The following is a 15,419-nucleotide window of genomic DNA, read 5'->3' on the forward strand; positions in this document are numbered from 1 at the left end:
GCAGCACTATATAGAGACTTATAGCGTTGCTATTGTATTCATACTCAGTGGGAGAGTTGTTCAGTTTAACCACAGGGATGTTGTATGTTAGATCTATCTATCTATCTATCTATCTATCTATCTATCTATCTATCTATCTATCTATCTATCTATCTATCTATCTATCTATCTATCTATCTATCTATCTATCTATCTATCTATCTATCTATCTATCTATCTATCTATCTATCTATCTATCTATCTATCTATCTATCTATCTATCTATCTATCTATCTATCTATCTATCTATCTATCTATCTATCTATCTATCTGTCTGTCTGTCTGTCTGTCTGTCTGTCTGTCTGTCTGTCTGTCTGTCTGTCTGTCTGTCTGTCTGTCTGTCTGTCTGTCTATCTATCTATCTATCTATCTATCTATCTATCTATCTATCTATCTATCTGTCCGTCCGTCCGTCCGTCCGTCCGTCCGTCTGGCTTGGGAATACAAATGATGATCTGACGTCACACCCCCCCCCCCCCCCCCCCCCATTTTGTGTGTGTGTCCATGCGTGTGTGTACAGAAAGAGCCCCTGGATGACTCAGGCTGGACCATTAAGAATGTGCTTTCTCTGCCAATCGTCAACAAGAAGGAAGAGATTGTGGGCGTGGCCACGTTCTACAACAGGAAAGATGGGAAACCCTTTGATGAGATGGATGAAACTCTCATGGAGGTAAACTATACTTTGGGGGGCTGTGTGTGTGTGTGTGTGTGTGTGTGTGTGTGTGTGTGTGTGTGTGTGTGTGTGTGTGTGTGTGTGTGTGTGTGTGTGTGTGTGTGTGTGTGTGCGTGCGTGCATGTGTGTGGGTAAGAGGAAATATGGTAATAGTGTAGTTGGGGAAAATGGGATTCTTTGCAAAATCTTTGCTAACTTGTTTTCGTTTTTATAGTGTTTTTGGGACATTAGGGTCATCAGCAAACAGAACACCGGAGGGTTTGAGGCCCCCAGAAAGGGCCCCAAAAAGATTAGACATAAGCCATCTTGCAATACCACTTTTGGTTTTTGGGGTTAGGGATTGCAACAATTCCAGTGTTGACATTGTTTTGTGTATTTGAGGTGGAGGTTGTGTGTAAAGGTCATGAAAGGCTATACATGACAATAAAGACAACGAAATGACCTTGACCTTGACATTGACACACAACCTTGATCTGTGGTGAGCCTCTCTCTCTGTGGTGAGCCTCTCTCTGTGGTGAGCCTCTCTCTGTGGTGAGCCTCTCTCTGTGGTGAGTGTCTCTCCTCTCTGTGGTGAGCCTCTCTCTGTGGTGAGCCTCTCTCCTCTCTGTGGTGAGCCTCTCTCCTCTCTGTGGTGAGCCTCTCTCCTCTCTGTGGTGAGCCTCTCTCCTCTCTGTGGTGAGCCTCTCTCCTCTCTGTGGTGAGCCTCTCTCTGTGGTGAGCCTCTCTCCTCTCTGTGGTGAGCCTCTCTCCTCTCTGTGGTGAGCCTCTCTCTGTGGTGAGCCTCTCTCCTCTCTGTGGTGAGCCTCTCTCCTCTCTGTGGTGAGCCTCTCTCTCTGTGGTGAGCCTCTCTCCTCTCTGTGGTGAGCCTCTCTCTGTGGTGAGCCTCTCTCTGTGGTGAGCCTCTCTCCTCTCTGTGGTGAGCCTCTCTCCTCTCTGTGGTGAGCCTCTCTCCTCTCTGTGGTGAGCCTCTCTCTGTGGTGAGCCTCTCTCCTCTCTGTGGTGAGCCTCTCTCTGTGGTGAGCTTCTCTCTGTGGTGAGCCTCTCTCCTCTCTGTGGTGAGCCTCTCTCTGTGGTGAGCTTCTCTTTGTGGTGAGCCTCTCTCCTATCTGTGGTGAGCCTCTCTCTGTGGTGAGCCTCTCTCCTCTCTGTGGTGAGCCTCTCTCCTATCTGTGGTGAGCCTCTCTCTGTGGTGAGCCTCTCTCCTCTCTGTGGTGAGCCTCTCTCCTATCTGTGGTGAGCCTCTCTCCTCTCTGTGGTGAGCCTCTCTCCTCTCTGTGGTGAGCCTCTCTCCTCTCTGTGGTGAGCCTCTCTCTGTGGTGAGCCTCTCTCCTCTCTGTGGTGAGCCTCTCTCCTCTCTGTGGTGAGCCTCTCTCCTCTCTGTGATGAGCCTCTCTCCTTTCTGTGGTGAGCCTCTCTCCTCTCTGTGGTGAGCCTCTCTCCTCTCTGTGGTGAGCCTCTCTCCTCTCTGTGGTGAGCCTCTCTCTGTGGTGAGCCTCTCTCCTCTCTGTGGTGAGCCTCTCTCCTCTCTGTGGTGAGCCTCTCTGTGGGGGTTCAGGGTCCAACAGAAACACCCTTAGTGGGATTGAAAAGTTGTAACCCTCCAGTCTTCTATTTGCTGACACCCTAAAGGTCCCAACACCAGCGTGAGATAGATTTTGCACAACGTTTACACAGAATGACACAAGCATTTGCCCAGCATATTGTTGGCCAATGTGCAATCGATAGGAAATAAACTGGACGACATCAGAGCACGGATCCAATTCCAGAGGGACATTCGGGACTGCAACGTCCTCTGTTTCACAGAAACTTGGCTGTCTCCAGACGTCCCGAATCATGCAATAGAACCGGCAGACCACTTCTTCGTTCTCCGCAAGGACCGGACGGCAGAAGAGTCACAAAAGACGAAAGGAGGCGGCATTGCCTTCATGATAAACAAGGAGTGGTGCGATTTAGGCAACGCAAAGGAATTGTCTAACCACTGCTCCCCAGACCTGGAGTTTATCACGATCAAATGTCGACCCTTCTTTCTCCCGAGGGAGCTAACGTCCATCATCATGATCGGAGTATACATCCCACCACACGCGAACACTGGGGCCGCACTTTCAAAATTACACAACAAGGTAAACAAACTACAGATAGCTAGCGTTGATGCTGCCATTTTGGTTCTGGGCGATTTCAACAGCGCGCGTCTTAAAAAGGTGTTGCCGAATTTCTATCAGCATGTGACCTGTCCCACCAGAGGCGAGAATATATTAGACCATGTATACTCGCAATTTAAGAATGGGTACAAGTCACAGGCTCTTAGTCCATTCGGTAAGTCCGATCACGCCGCCATCTTTCTTTTGCCAAAGTATAAACAAAGTCTCAAGCGAACGCCGGTAGTATCTCGAGAGGTTAAGCGTTGGACCGTGACGTCAGAGGAGACACTCCAAGCTGCGCTTGAATGCACAGACTGGAGTGTATTCCGTGATAACACAGCCAATATTAACGAATACACTGAAACGGTGCTTGACTTTGTCTGTACTCTGGTAGAAGAAACAATCCCCTCTACAACAATTAGAATATACCCAAATCAAAAGCCCTGGGTAGATAAATCCGTCCGTGAGGCTCTGAAAGTGCGCACATCAGCCTACAACACCGGGCTGGTGACAGGCAACATGGAAGAACACAAGACGGCAAGATACAACGTCACGAGAGCAGTAATAGAGGCAAAACGGCGTTACAGGGATAAAGTTGAACTTCAGTTTGAACAGGCTGACTCTAGAGGTATGTGGCAGGGCCTCAGAACAATGACAGACTAAAAGGCACCTCCCTCAAACTGAACAGTGACATCTCCTTAGCAAATGATCTCAATTCCTTCTATGCGAGGTTTGAGGCTGTGAATAACAACACCAGCCTACAAACCACGGCAATGGGGTGGGGGGGGGGGGTCTACTGATGGAGACTCAGTGTTCAGGGTAACAGAGCATGAGGTGAGGCGGACCTTTAAAAAAGTGAATATCAGGAAGGCAGCAGGACCGGACGGCATCCCCGGCCACGTCCTAAAAGTCTGTGCCGACCAACTGGCCCCGGTATTCACTGACATCTTCAACCTGTCCTTGGAACAGGCTGTCATCCCCACCTGTCTGAAGAAGTCCACCATCATCCCTGTACCCAAAAAATATACGCCCGCTTGCCTCAACGACTACCGCCCTGTAGCCCTCACCTCCATAGCCATGAAGTGCTTTGAGAAGCTAGTGAAGGGCTACATCTGTTCCTCCCTCCCCATCAACCTGGACCCCCTGCAATTTGCATATCGCCCCAACAGGTCCACGGAGGACGCCATAGCCCATGTGCACAGCAGCATCACACCTGGACAAGAGGCAGGGGAACTATGTGAGAATGCTGTCATCGACTACAGCTCAGCATTCAATACCATAGTCCCCTCCAAACTCATAGCCAAGCTCAGGGACCTGGGCTTGAACTATGACCTCTGCCAGTGGGTCTTGGACTTCCTGACAGGCAGACCCCAGGTGGTAAGAGCAGGCAACTGCACCTCCTCATCCATCACGCTCAACATAGGGGCCCCCCAGGGCTGTGTTCTGAGCCCCCTCCTCTACTCCCTGTACACACATGACTGCGTGGCACAGCGGAACAACAACACAATCATCAAATTTGCTGATGACACAGTAGTGGTGGGCCTGATCTCTGCCAACGACAAGAGGGCCTACCTGGAAGAGGTAGAGAATCTGTCACAGTGGTGTCAGGAGAACTGCCTCTCCCTGAACGTCAGCAAAACAAAAGAGATGATTGTGGACTTCAGGAGGTCGGGGGTCAAGGACTACAGCCCCCTCAGCATCGACGGGGCACCGGTTTAGAGAGTGAACAGTTTCAAGTACCTCGGAGCCCACATATCCGAGGACTTGACATGGACCACACACATTGACAGTGTTGTGAAGAAGGCACGACAACGCCTCTACTTCCTCAGGCGCCTAAGGAAGTTCCAAGTCAGTCAGAAGATCCTTAGGAACTTCTACTCATGTACAATAGAGAGCATCCTGACTGGCAACATCACCTCCTGGTTTGGGAATAGCACTGCACAAGACCGTAGCAGACTACAAAGAGTGACACGTTCAGCCGAACGCACAATTGGAGGGGGGCTTCCCACCCTCCAGAACATTTACAACAAGCGGTGCAGGGGGAAGGCTAAGAGAATCATCAAGGACTCCAGCCACCCGAACAACTGCCTCTTTGAACTACTGCGGTCAGGCAAGCGATACCGGAGTCTTAAGGCGAGCACAGAAAGACTCAGAAGAAGCTTCTATCCCCAGGCCATCAGGCTGCTAAACGAACAATAAACACTATGCAACAACCATCAAATGCACACAGCACACACACCCACATGCACACACTCACTTAAACAAACAACACACTGCAGCACCCACTCTCCACACTTTAGATCACACAAACACACTTTATATTTATTGATAAAGGATTTGCACTACAACTCGGACACCTACTGTAAATTGTACCTAAATTGCACCTCATCCCATTTCTGCCTTGCACTATATAGTATTGTATATTAGTACACTGCATAGTATATTGTATATTATATGGTAACTCAGTTACGTCTATTCTGCATCGAACATTGTACATATGTCTATATTGAACACTGTGACCTAATTTTTTTTACTTCTAATTTACATGCTATACTATGTTATTTTATTTCATACTTATCTTGTCTTGCACAGTCTCTGGAGCGTAACAGTAAGAAGCATTTTGTATAAAAGTATTCTGTACTTCTGTATGACAACTATTAAAGAAACTTGAACTTGTAACTTGAGCAACCGTTCTAGAAAGCCTGAAATTACATGAATAAGGGAGGTACGCTCAGGGGATAGTGTGTGAGTGTGCGCTTGTGCATTTGTGACCACAATGCGTGTGTGCATGTGTGTGTGTGTGTGTGTGTGTGTAAGTGAGCGCATGTGTGTTCATGGCCATATGCTTGTGTGTATGTGTATTTAAAGGCGGACCTTTAAAAAAGTGAATATCAGGAAGGCAGCAGGACCGGACGGCATCCCCGGCCGCGTCCTAAAAGTCTGTGCCGACCAACTGGCCCCGGTATTCACTGACATCTTCAACCTGTCCTTGGAACAGGCTGTCATCCCCACCTGTCTGAAGAAGTCCACCATCATCCCTGTACCCAAAAAATATACGCCCGCTTGCCTCAACGACTACCGCCCTGTAGCCCTCACCTCCATAGCCATGAAGTGCTTTGAGAAGCTAGTGAAGGGCTACATCTGTTCCTCCCTCCCCATCAACCTGGACCCCCTGCAATTTGCATATCGCCCCAACAGGTCCACGGAGGACGCCATAGCCCATGTGCACAGCAGCATCACACCTGGACAAGAGGCAGGGGAACTATGTGAGAATGCTGTTCATCGACTACAGCTCAGCATTCAATACCATAGTCCCCTCCAAACTCATAGCCAAGCTCAGGGACCTGGGCTTGAACTATGACCTCTGCCAGTGGGTCTTGGACTTCCTGACAGGCAGACCCCAGGTGGTAAGAGCAGGCAACTGCACCTCCTCATCCATCACGCTCAACATAGGGGCCCCCCAGGGCTGTGTTCTGAGCCCCCTCCTCTACTCCCTGTACACACATGACTGCGTGGCACAGCGGAACAACAACACAATCATCAAATTTGCTGATGACACAGTAGTGGTGGGCCTGATCTCTGCCAACGACAAGAGGGCCTACCTGGAAGAGGTAGAGAATCTGTCACAGTGGTGTCAGGAGAACTGCCTCTCCCTGAACGTCAGCAAAACAAAAGAGAGGATTGTGGACTTCAGGAGGTCGGGGGTCAAGGACTACAGCCCCCTCAGCATCGACGGGGCACCGGTTTAGAGAGTGAACAGTTTCAAGTACCTCGGAGCCCACATATCCGAGGACTTGACATGGACCACACACATTGACAGTGTTGTGAAGAAGGCACGACAACGCCTCTACTTCATCAGGCGCCTAAGGAAGTTCCAAGTCAGTCAGAAGATCCTTAGGAACTTCTACTCATGTACAATAGAGAGCATCCTGACTGGCAACATCACCTCCTGGTTTGGGAATAGCACTGCACAAGACCGTAGCAGACTACAAAGAGTGACACGTTCAGCCGAACGCACAATTGGGGGGGGGCTTCCCACCCTCCAGAACATTTACAACAAGCGGTGCAGGGGGAAGGCTAAGAGAATCATCAAGGACTCCAGCCACCCGAACAACTGCCTCTTTGAACTGCTGCGGTCAGGCAAGCGATACCGGAGTCTTAAGGCGAGCACAGAAAGACTCAGAAGAAGCTTCTATCCCCAGGCCATCAGGCTGCTAAACGAACAATAAACACTATGCAACAACCATCAAATGCACACAGCACACACACCCACATGCACACACTCACTTAAACAAACAACACACTGCAGCACCCACTCTCCACACTTTAGTTCACACAAACACACTTTATATTTATTGATAAAGGATTTGCACTACAACTCGTACACCTACTGTAAATTGTACCTAAATTGCACCTCATCCCATTTCTGCCTTGCACTATATAGTATTGTATATTAGTACACTGCATAGTATATTGTATATTATATGGTAACTCAGTTACGTCTATTCTGCATCGAACATTGTACATATGTCTATATTGAACACTGTGACCTAATTTTTTTTACTTCTAATTTACATGCTATACTATGTTATTTTATTTCATACTTATCTTGTCTTGCACAGTCTCTGGAGCGTAACAGTAAGAAGCATTTTGTATAAAAGTATTCTGTACTTCTGTATGACAACTATTAAAGAAACTTGAACTTGTAACTTGAGCAACCGTTCTAGAAAGCCTGAAATATCATGAATAAGGGAGGTACGCTCAGGGGATAGTGTGTGAGTGTGCGCTTGTGCATTTGTGACCACAATGCTTGTGTGCATGTGTGTGTGTGTGTGTGTGTGTGTGTGTGTGTGTGTGTGTGTGTGTGTGTGTAAGTGAGCGCATGTGTGTTCATGGCCATATGCTTGTGTGTATGTGTATTGTATGTGCACATGTGCATGTGTGTGTGTGTGTGTGTGTGTGTGTGTGTGTGTGTGTGTGTGTGTGTGTGTGTGTGTGTGTGTGTGTGTGTGTGAGTGTGTGTGTGTGTGTGTGCGCATGTGAATCGTGACCACATGCTTGTGTGTGTGTGTGTGTGTGTGTGTGTGTGTGTGTGTGTGTGTGTGTGTGTGTGTGTGTGTGTGTGTGTGTGTGTGTGTGTTTATTTGCGTGTACATGGGTGTGTGTGAGTGTGCGCATGTGCGTTCGTGGCTACATGCTTGTGTGTGTGTTTGTGCATGTACATGGATCTGTGTGTGTGTGTGTGAGTGTGCGCATGTGAATCATGCCCACATGCTTGTGTGTGTGTGTGTGTGTGTGTGTGTGTGTGTGTGCGTGTGCGTGTGCGTGTGTGTATGTGTGTGTGTGTGTATAGAGACAGAAAGTGTGTGCATGTGCGTTCATGGCCACATGCTTGTGTGTGTGTGTGCGTGTGCGTGTGCGTGTGTGTGTGTGTGTGTGTATAGAGACTGAAAGTGTGCGCATGTGCGTTCGTAGCCACATGCTTGTGTGTGTGCGTGTGTGTGTGTGTGTGAGTGTGCGCATGTGCATCGTGACCACATGCTTGTGTGTGTGTGTGTGTGTGTGTGTGTGTGTGTGTGTGTGTGTGTGTGTGTGTGTGTGTGTGTGTGTGTGTGTGTGTGTGTGTGTGTGTGTGTGTGTGTGTGTGTGTGTGTGTGTGTGTGTGTGTGTGTGTGTGTGTGTGTGTGTGTGTGTGTGACAACACTGAGTCAGTAGTTTATAAATACACAGAGAGCATATCCAGTGGGTATGCATTATTTATTGAAGGGCCTCCAGGCTTTCATCAGGGGTTATTCTATATCGCTACGGCCAGAACCAAACCCTGGACCTCTGGGAAGGAAAACAGAAAGAAAGAAAGAAAGAAAGAAAGAAAGAAAGAAAGAAAGAAAGAAAGAAAGAAAGAAAGAAAGAAAGAAAGAAAGAAAGAAAGAAAGAAAGAAAGAAAGAAAGAAAGAAAGAAAGAAAGAAAGAAAGAAAGAAAGAACGAACGAAAGAAAGAAAGAAAGAAAGAAAAGAAAGAAAGAAAGAAAGAAAGAAAGAAAGAAGAAAGAAAGAAAGAAAGAAAGAAAGAAAGAAAGAAAGAAAGAAAGAAAGAAAGAAAGAAAGAAAGAAAGAAAGAAAGAAAGAAAGAAAGAAAGAAAGAAAGAAAGAAAGCATACTGTAGGGTTTGAATGGGTTTAGTTGGTCCTAATGTAAGTTATTTCAACAAAGAACTGGTGGTCAAATGTTCAATAAAAAAAAGCTTGCTATGTATGTACATGGGGTACATTCACATACATTGAGAGACTGATCTTAAGATGGAAAATATGCTAAGGATTTTCTTAACCTATTATTATAAATCAGAATGCAGACACTGTTGTTTAGTGTTAGTCCTTGTATCAAGAGCTCAGTCATATTTACATGTTGTTTAGTGTTTAGTATTAGTCATTGTATCAAGAGCTCAGTCAGATTCAGATTCAGACAACTTTATTGATCCCGCGTGGGGCAATTCATATTTGCAGCTTCACCAACAAGCAACAAAGACAAACAAACAACAAAACATCTCAACGACAGCACGGCAAATAAAAAGAGAAACACTCCATGTGATACACAATCCAGCAGTAAAAGTAAAAGTAAAAACAGACAACCAAGTGCAAAAGGCTACTTAAAATGACTACCGTCTGTGTTTAAAAGTCTGATAGCCGAGGGGACAAAAGATTTGGCGTAACGGTTAGTCCTACTTGGTGGGACGTCATAAGGGCGGCCAGAAGGCAACAGTGAAGTCAACTACTAGAGCAGGGGTGTCAAACTCATTTTCACAGAGGGCCACATCAGCATTATGGTTGCCCTCAAAGGGCCAAAGACCGTATAAATGTTAATGTAATGTAAAATAAATGTAGCTACACATTTACATATTGTTAAACATGGTGTTTCTGTATTTATTACTTATTCAAGTTATACATATTGCATATTCATTTGCATAAATGTAAAAATATATGTTAGCTTATGTTATTTTAACAAATAATTTTAGTTTATCAGAACCCCATATTACTCCACCAATCAATGATCAAACCATTCAAGTAAATAACAAAGAAGAATATCATCAAATACAAGCTATGACATTAAGTTTGTTCAAAACCTTTTTGTCACAGTCAAGAGGGGCAGAACTAACAACTGTGAGATGCAAAGAACACGTGGGACAGATGTAGCAGATGTTACAAAAACAAATGGCTGCACACAACCTTGCAGAGGCCATACATCCAACTAATGGAAGATAGTTTAATTAACTTTAATTAACAGATTGCAGAATGGGTACAGTACAGTACAGCTCAATACACACAATTGTTAAGGGGATGCAGACCAGAGAAAGACTTTCGACTTGTTTACATCAGGGTCCCCCATTTTCAATTCGTAATGAAATTGCTATTATGTGTCTGCATGAACACACAACTGTAACTGTACTCAAAAATAACAAAATAAGGGTTGTCTCAGTTCACAACTATATTGGTCAAGTTTTGGGTGGGACTTGTTTGCGTCCCTACAGCTTCTTATTCAATTGAGCGAGATGCTCGGTTATGTCACACAGCCAGTTTGCATCTGACAGTTCAGACAATATTTCTTCAACCCTTTGTTACCTATTCCGCCTGGATCTTTTTTGTATTTTGGGCTGTAAAATTGTCAAAGAATGTCTGAGGAGTAAGTGCTTTTGGCTTTTTTCCTTTGTTACCTCAGATGTTCAACATACATGTATGTGTAAGAATGTGTAATAACTAAGGCTGTCAAAGTTAAAGCTTTATTAACGCATTAACCCACAATTATTTTAACACTGCTATTTTTTAACCCAATATTAATGTAAAAATATCTGTCTCTCTCTCTCTCTCTCTCTCTCTCTCTCTCTCTCTCTCTCTCTCTCTCTCTCTCTCTCTCTCTCTCTCTCTCTCCTTTCTTCCATTTCCTGTTCCCCTCTTGCACCTACATGTCTCTCTCCCTCCTCTCTTCTATTTATTAATTTCCTTACTGCTCTCTCTCCCCCTCCCCTCTTCATCCATAACCCTTCCATTACACACATGTGCGTGCGTCCCAGTCCCTGACCCAGTTCCTGGGCTGGTCGGTGCTGGTCTGTGACACGTACGACAAGATGAACAAACTGGAGAACAGGAAGGACATCTTCCAGGACATGGTCCTCTACCACGTCAAGTGTCGCAAGGATGAGATACAGAACATACTGGTTAGTAGGGCTGTCCCCGACTAAGGATTTGGATGGTCGACTAGGATTGGCCAACATTTGCTGCTAGTCGACTATTGGTAGACAAAAAAAAAAAAAAAAAAAAAGTATAATATATATATATATATATATATATATTTTTTTTTGTATCATTCCATTTGGGCTGTGGGGGGTGCTTAATGTCTGAAGGAGTCGACTGAAGGCTTCTTGTCCTCTGCAAAAGCATGCAATTGGTCCACTGATGGATACATCTTGATATTTGTCTAGTATAGTGTGTTCATTAGATGGGTGAAATCCTCTTTCAGTGCCTCTGTGCCTGTGTTCGTAGGCAGTTAGCCTCTGGTATGCATGCCATTAGCGTTAGCCACGCTTCTATGCCTATTTTCTTTTGAAAGAAATTATAAAAAAAATAAAAATAAAAATATGAATATTTTTCTTTTTTTTTATTATTATTATATTCGACTAAGAGGTTGGCCAGTCGACTACGGCCCCTTTCGACCGATTAGTCGACTAATCGATTAATAGGGGTCAGCCCTACTGGTTAGTCTCTGTTATTGATGGGAGGGAGGGAGGGAGGGAGGGAGGGAGGGAGGGAGGGAGGGAGGGAGGGAGGGAGGGAGGGAGGGAGGGAGGGGAGGGAGGGAGGGAGGGAGGGAGGGAAGGAGGGAGGGAGGGAGGGGGGCGGGAGGGCGGGAGGGGCGGGCGGGCGGGAGGCAGGGATGGAGGGAGGAAGGAAGGGAGGGAGGGAGAGAGGGATGGATGGATAGGTGGATAGAGGGAGGAAGGGATGGATGGATAGATGGAGGGAGGCCTAGAGTAAGAGATGAGGGAGGGAGGGAGGGAGGGAGGGAGGGAGGGAGGGAGGGAGGGAGAGAGGGAGAGAGGGAGAGAGGGAGGGAGGGAGGGAGGGAGGGAGGGAGGGAGGGAGGGAGGGAGGGAGGGAGGGAGTACAGAACACGCGCCAGTGTCGGGAGTAATGCACGAAAGCTTATTTCCGCGTTGAAACTGCATGAACTGAGGAGCGCATAATGCCGTCCGTCTGCAGTAACGATCTTCTACCACGGGGCGTCAGCTACGCATGCTCCAAGCTGTGCGTAAATATAAGCACAAAGTCAAGTTCATGTTCAAATTGATAAATCCCACACTTTGCTTAGAAATGGTCGTACGCACGGGTTAAGCACATATCTGTGCGTACGCAACGTTGATAAATGAGGGCCCAGGTCGGTCAGCTCCCCCTTTCCGAGTCTGAATTTAAACGAAACACAGCCAAGGGTCCTCAGGGCTGCAGCTACGCTAATCATATAACTAGGGTTATAGGATAACCTTTGTTATATTTCATTAGCTACGCTGTCTGCTTCGCACTATGGGACAACGGGCGAAGCAGGGCGCGTAGCCCCGACAAATGCACCCCCTGAGGTCCCCTTCACGACCATCAGAAAAACATGGGGTGGGGTCCGGCCCCCTCGCGCCTCCTAACGAGGAGCAGAGGGAAAGACGCCAATCATGCGCAGTGGGGCGCAGTTACCCCAAAACGCACAAGGTGAGTAGATCCTGCGAAAAACCGCTGCCTACCTCACCAGCCGGCAGCGGGATGCAGAAGGGGTTCCAGCTCAAAGAGCCGCACTTCTCCTTTACAGAGGAAGGGCCCCCGGCCATGGCCGCGAGGCAGAACCCCCCCAAAGGTTCCGATGAGGACCAAATGTCCTCACCCGGATTTACGCCAGCGCCCTACCCCCCCCCCCCCCCCCCAGACCCACCGTGCTCCCTACCGAGCCGAGTGCCGAGAGAGTCGCACGTGCTTGACCGATGAGTCACAGAGGGTGCCATGGGGGCCAGCTGTCTGAAACATAACAGTACATAACACGAGTGGGAAGTGTGGACCACTGCATGGCCCCGCGGCGCCTCACCTTGTTCAAAAACAGGTGACACAAGGCGCGAGACAGCATGATATAGTGATTGAAAATCGTATTAACAGATTGCAAAATGGGTACAATGCAGCACGCCTCAGTACACACAATTATCAGAGGGGTGCCGACCAGGGAAAGACACTATAGTCTTATTTACCCTGCGTACCCCATTTAAAATTGTACCTACCACCTAGCTTTTCACCCCTAGGAGAAAAGGTAATCATGGTATACCCATTGTCTGGCACCACATCAGACATGGCAAATGGTTTTCAATCTACCACATAAATATATATAAACATATATATACATGCCTAAATCCACAATGCCCTGCCGTCGTGACAACACGAGTGGGGAGTGTGGACCACTGCATGGCCCCGCGCGGTGCTCCACTTTGTCCAAAACAAGTGATACAAAGCGCAAGCCAGCATGACATATAGATTGCACATGAAACATAATATCGATTGAAAATCGTATTAACAGATTGCAGAATGGGTACAAAGCAGTAGGCCTCAATACACACAAGTGTTAGGGGAAAGCAGACCAGGGAAAGACATTATAGTCTTAATTACCCCAGTGTACCTCATTCACAATACACCACATACATATATATACACATACATATACACATATATGTCTAAAAACACAATTGCCAGACGTTGTGACAACGCGAGTGGGGAGTGTGGACACGCTGCATGGCCCCGTGTGGCGCTTCACTCTGTTCAAAACAGGTGATATACGGCACGAGCCAGCATGACACATAGAATGGCTAAGAAGACACAGCAGGAACTGACAGGGGGGTCCATTCACTCGAGAGAAAGGACACACACACACCTCAGGGTTACACAAGCATTGCACACACCTGGGGCTGTTGCTGTACACCTGCCGCTCCGCTTCTGTCTTCATGTCGCTCGCTGCTCTCTCCGTACCTGGCGAGGACGGGGCCCAGGGAACCCCCCTGTTGTCCGGGACTCCCTCTGACACACCTCTCTCAAAGACGAGCTCTGCCACGTCCAGCCTGCAATTAACCCCATCACGCCACGCAGGAGTAAAAAGGCATTCGGAGGGGAGCACGCCAGGGAAGACAACACAAGTATTTCCCCTGGTTCTATAGCCTGTCCACCGGCCGCGCCACAGCATACAGGCAGCCCTTCGACGAGGAAACGCCAATCTGCCAGGAAAACTCCATAACGAGCACTACAGCGGCACCCCAAGCGCTTCCCTTTCTGAACGTGCCGGGGAAGTCCTGAAACAAGGACTTCGGTGGCATATCCTTACAGATCCTATCTAACTAACTAACTAACTTCTGCTACAACTGCCGAAGGCCTGTGAGCACACACGTTTTGTTGAAACTATGAGGAAGGGGGAGCTGACCAACCACACCTGGGCTATAAGCGGGCCGGAGGTGGGCGTGGTCGGACAGATGAAAGGTGCATGTGAGAACTTTTCAGTTGACGCGCATTAGGCACTGAGTGTATCCCATAGTGCGAAGCAGAGAGTGTAGCTAATGAAATATAACTGTGTGTGTGTTGTTTACTGTGTGTGAGAGACGACTTGATTCTAGCCTCAGAGAAAGAGTGAGAAAGAGTGAGGTGATAAAAAAGGTGTGTGTGTGTGTGTGTGTGTGTGTGTGTGTGTGTGTGTGTGTGTGTGTGTGTGTGTGTGTGTGTGTGTGTGTGTGTGTGTGTGTGTGTGTGTGTGTGTGTGTGTGTGTGTGTGTGTGTGTGTGTGTGTGTGCGTGTGCGTGTGCATGTGCGTGCATGCGTGCGTGTGTGTGTGTGTGTGTGTCTCCAGAACACCAGGGAGAGGTGGGGGAAGGAGCCTGATGAGTGTGAAGAGGAGGAGCTGCAGGAGATCCTGGTAAACAACAGCAACATGATAACCAGTGTACGGTATTAAAGGTAGAATCTGCGATGCCGTCAAACAGGGACCTCTAGGCAAAACAGCCCTGCTGGGTATTGCATTTTTTTGGTTTTGGTGGGGTTGGAGTTTAGTGACTTATTATACTGTAATTGTATTTGTCTGTGGCAAGCATTAGGAACCCCTCCCCTATCCCAACTCAACTCCAACCCCTACAGAGAGTTCCGGAGAGCAATATGGTCTTCTTTTTGGTCTGGTTTGATGGAATCAAATTCTAATTGAAGAGTTGATTATTACATGGGACACATATGTCAACATAAGACCTCCAGTAGGGAAATGTAATTACATTATCAATGTCCAGTTATATTCTATAGCTCACAACCCACACCCATATTATGTTACCATGGCAACGTGTTTGGTTTATAGTATATACAGACACAACATTCATACATACAGTACAGTATGTGTATTATGATACATTATATATACGGTATTGCCCACTGCTTGAAAGAGAATTGAGCAGAATGTTCTACAACCCCCACACATCCTCCTCTACACTACAGTCAGAGGCATTTTAATCATTCAAAGTATTGCATTTTTCA

General features: G+C 47.2%; 1 protein-coding gene across 1 annotated transcript in view; it reads left to right on the forward strand.

The window, feature by feature from the left end:
* Positions 1-15,419, forward strand: part of pde6a (phosphodiesterase 6A, cGMP-specific, rod, alpha) — a gene marked incomplete at both ends in the record, with an annotated part of 143,533 nt that overhangs the window by 64,262 nt on the left and 63,852 nt on the right. The window contains 3 exons of the mRNA XM_084331861.1: positions 560-709; positions 10,913-11,056; positions 14,752-14,817. Coding sequence (XP_084187987.1) covers positions 560-709; positions 10,913-11,056; positions 14,752-14,817 — 360 coding nt within the window. The remainder of the gene's footprint in view (positions 1-559; positions 710-10,912; positions 11,057-14,751; positions 14,818-15,419) is intronic.

Source organism: Notolepis coatsorum (genome assembly GCF_963971535.1).
Source record: "Notolepis coatsorum genome assembly, chromosome: 16".
Lineage (NCBI taxonomy): Eukaryota > Metazoa > Chordata > Actinopteri > Aulopiformes > Paralepididae > Notolepis > Notolepis coatsorum.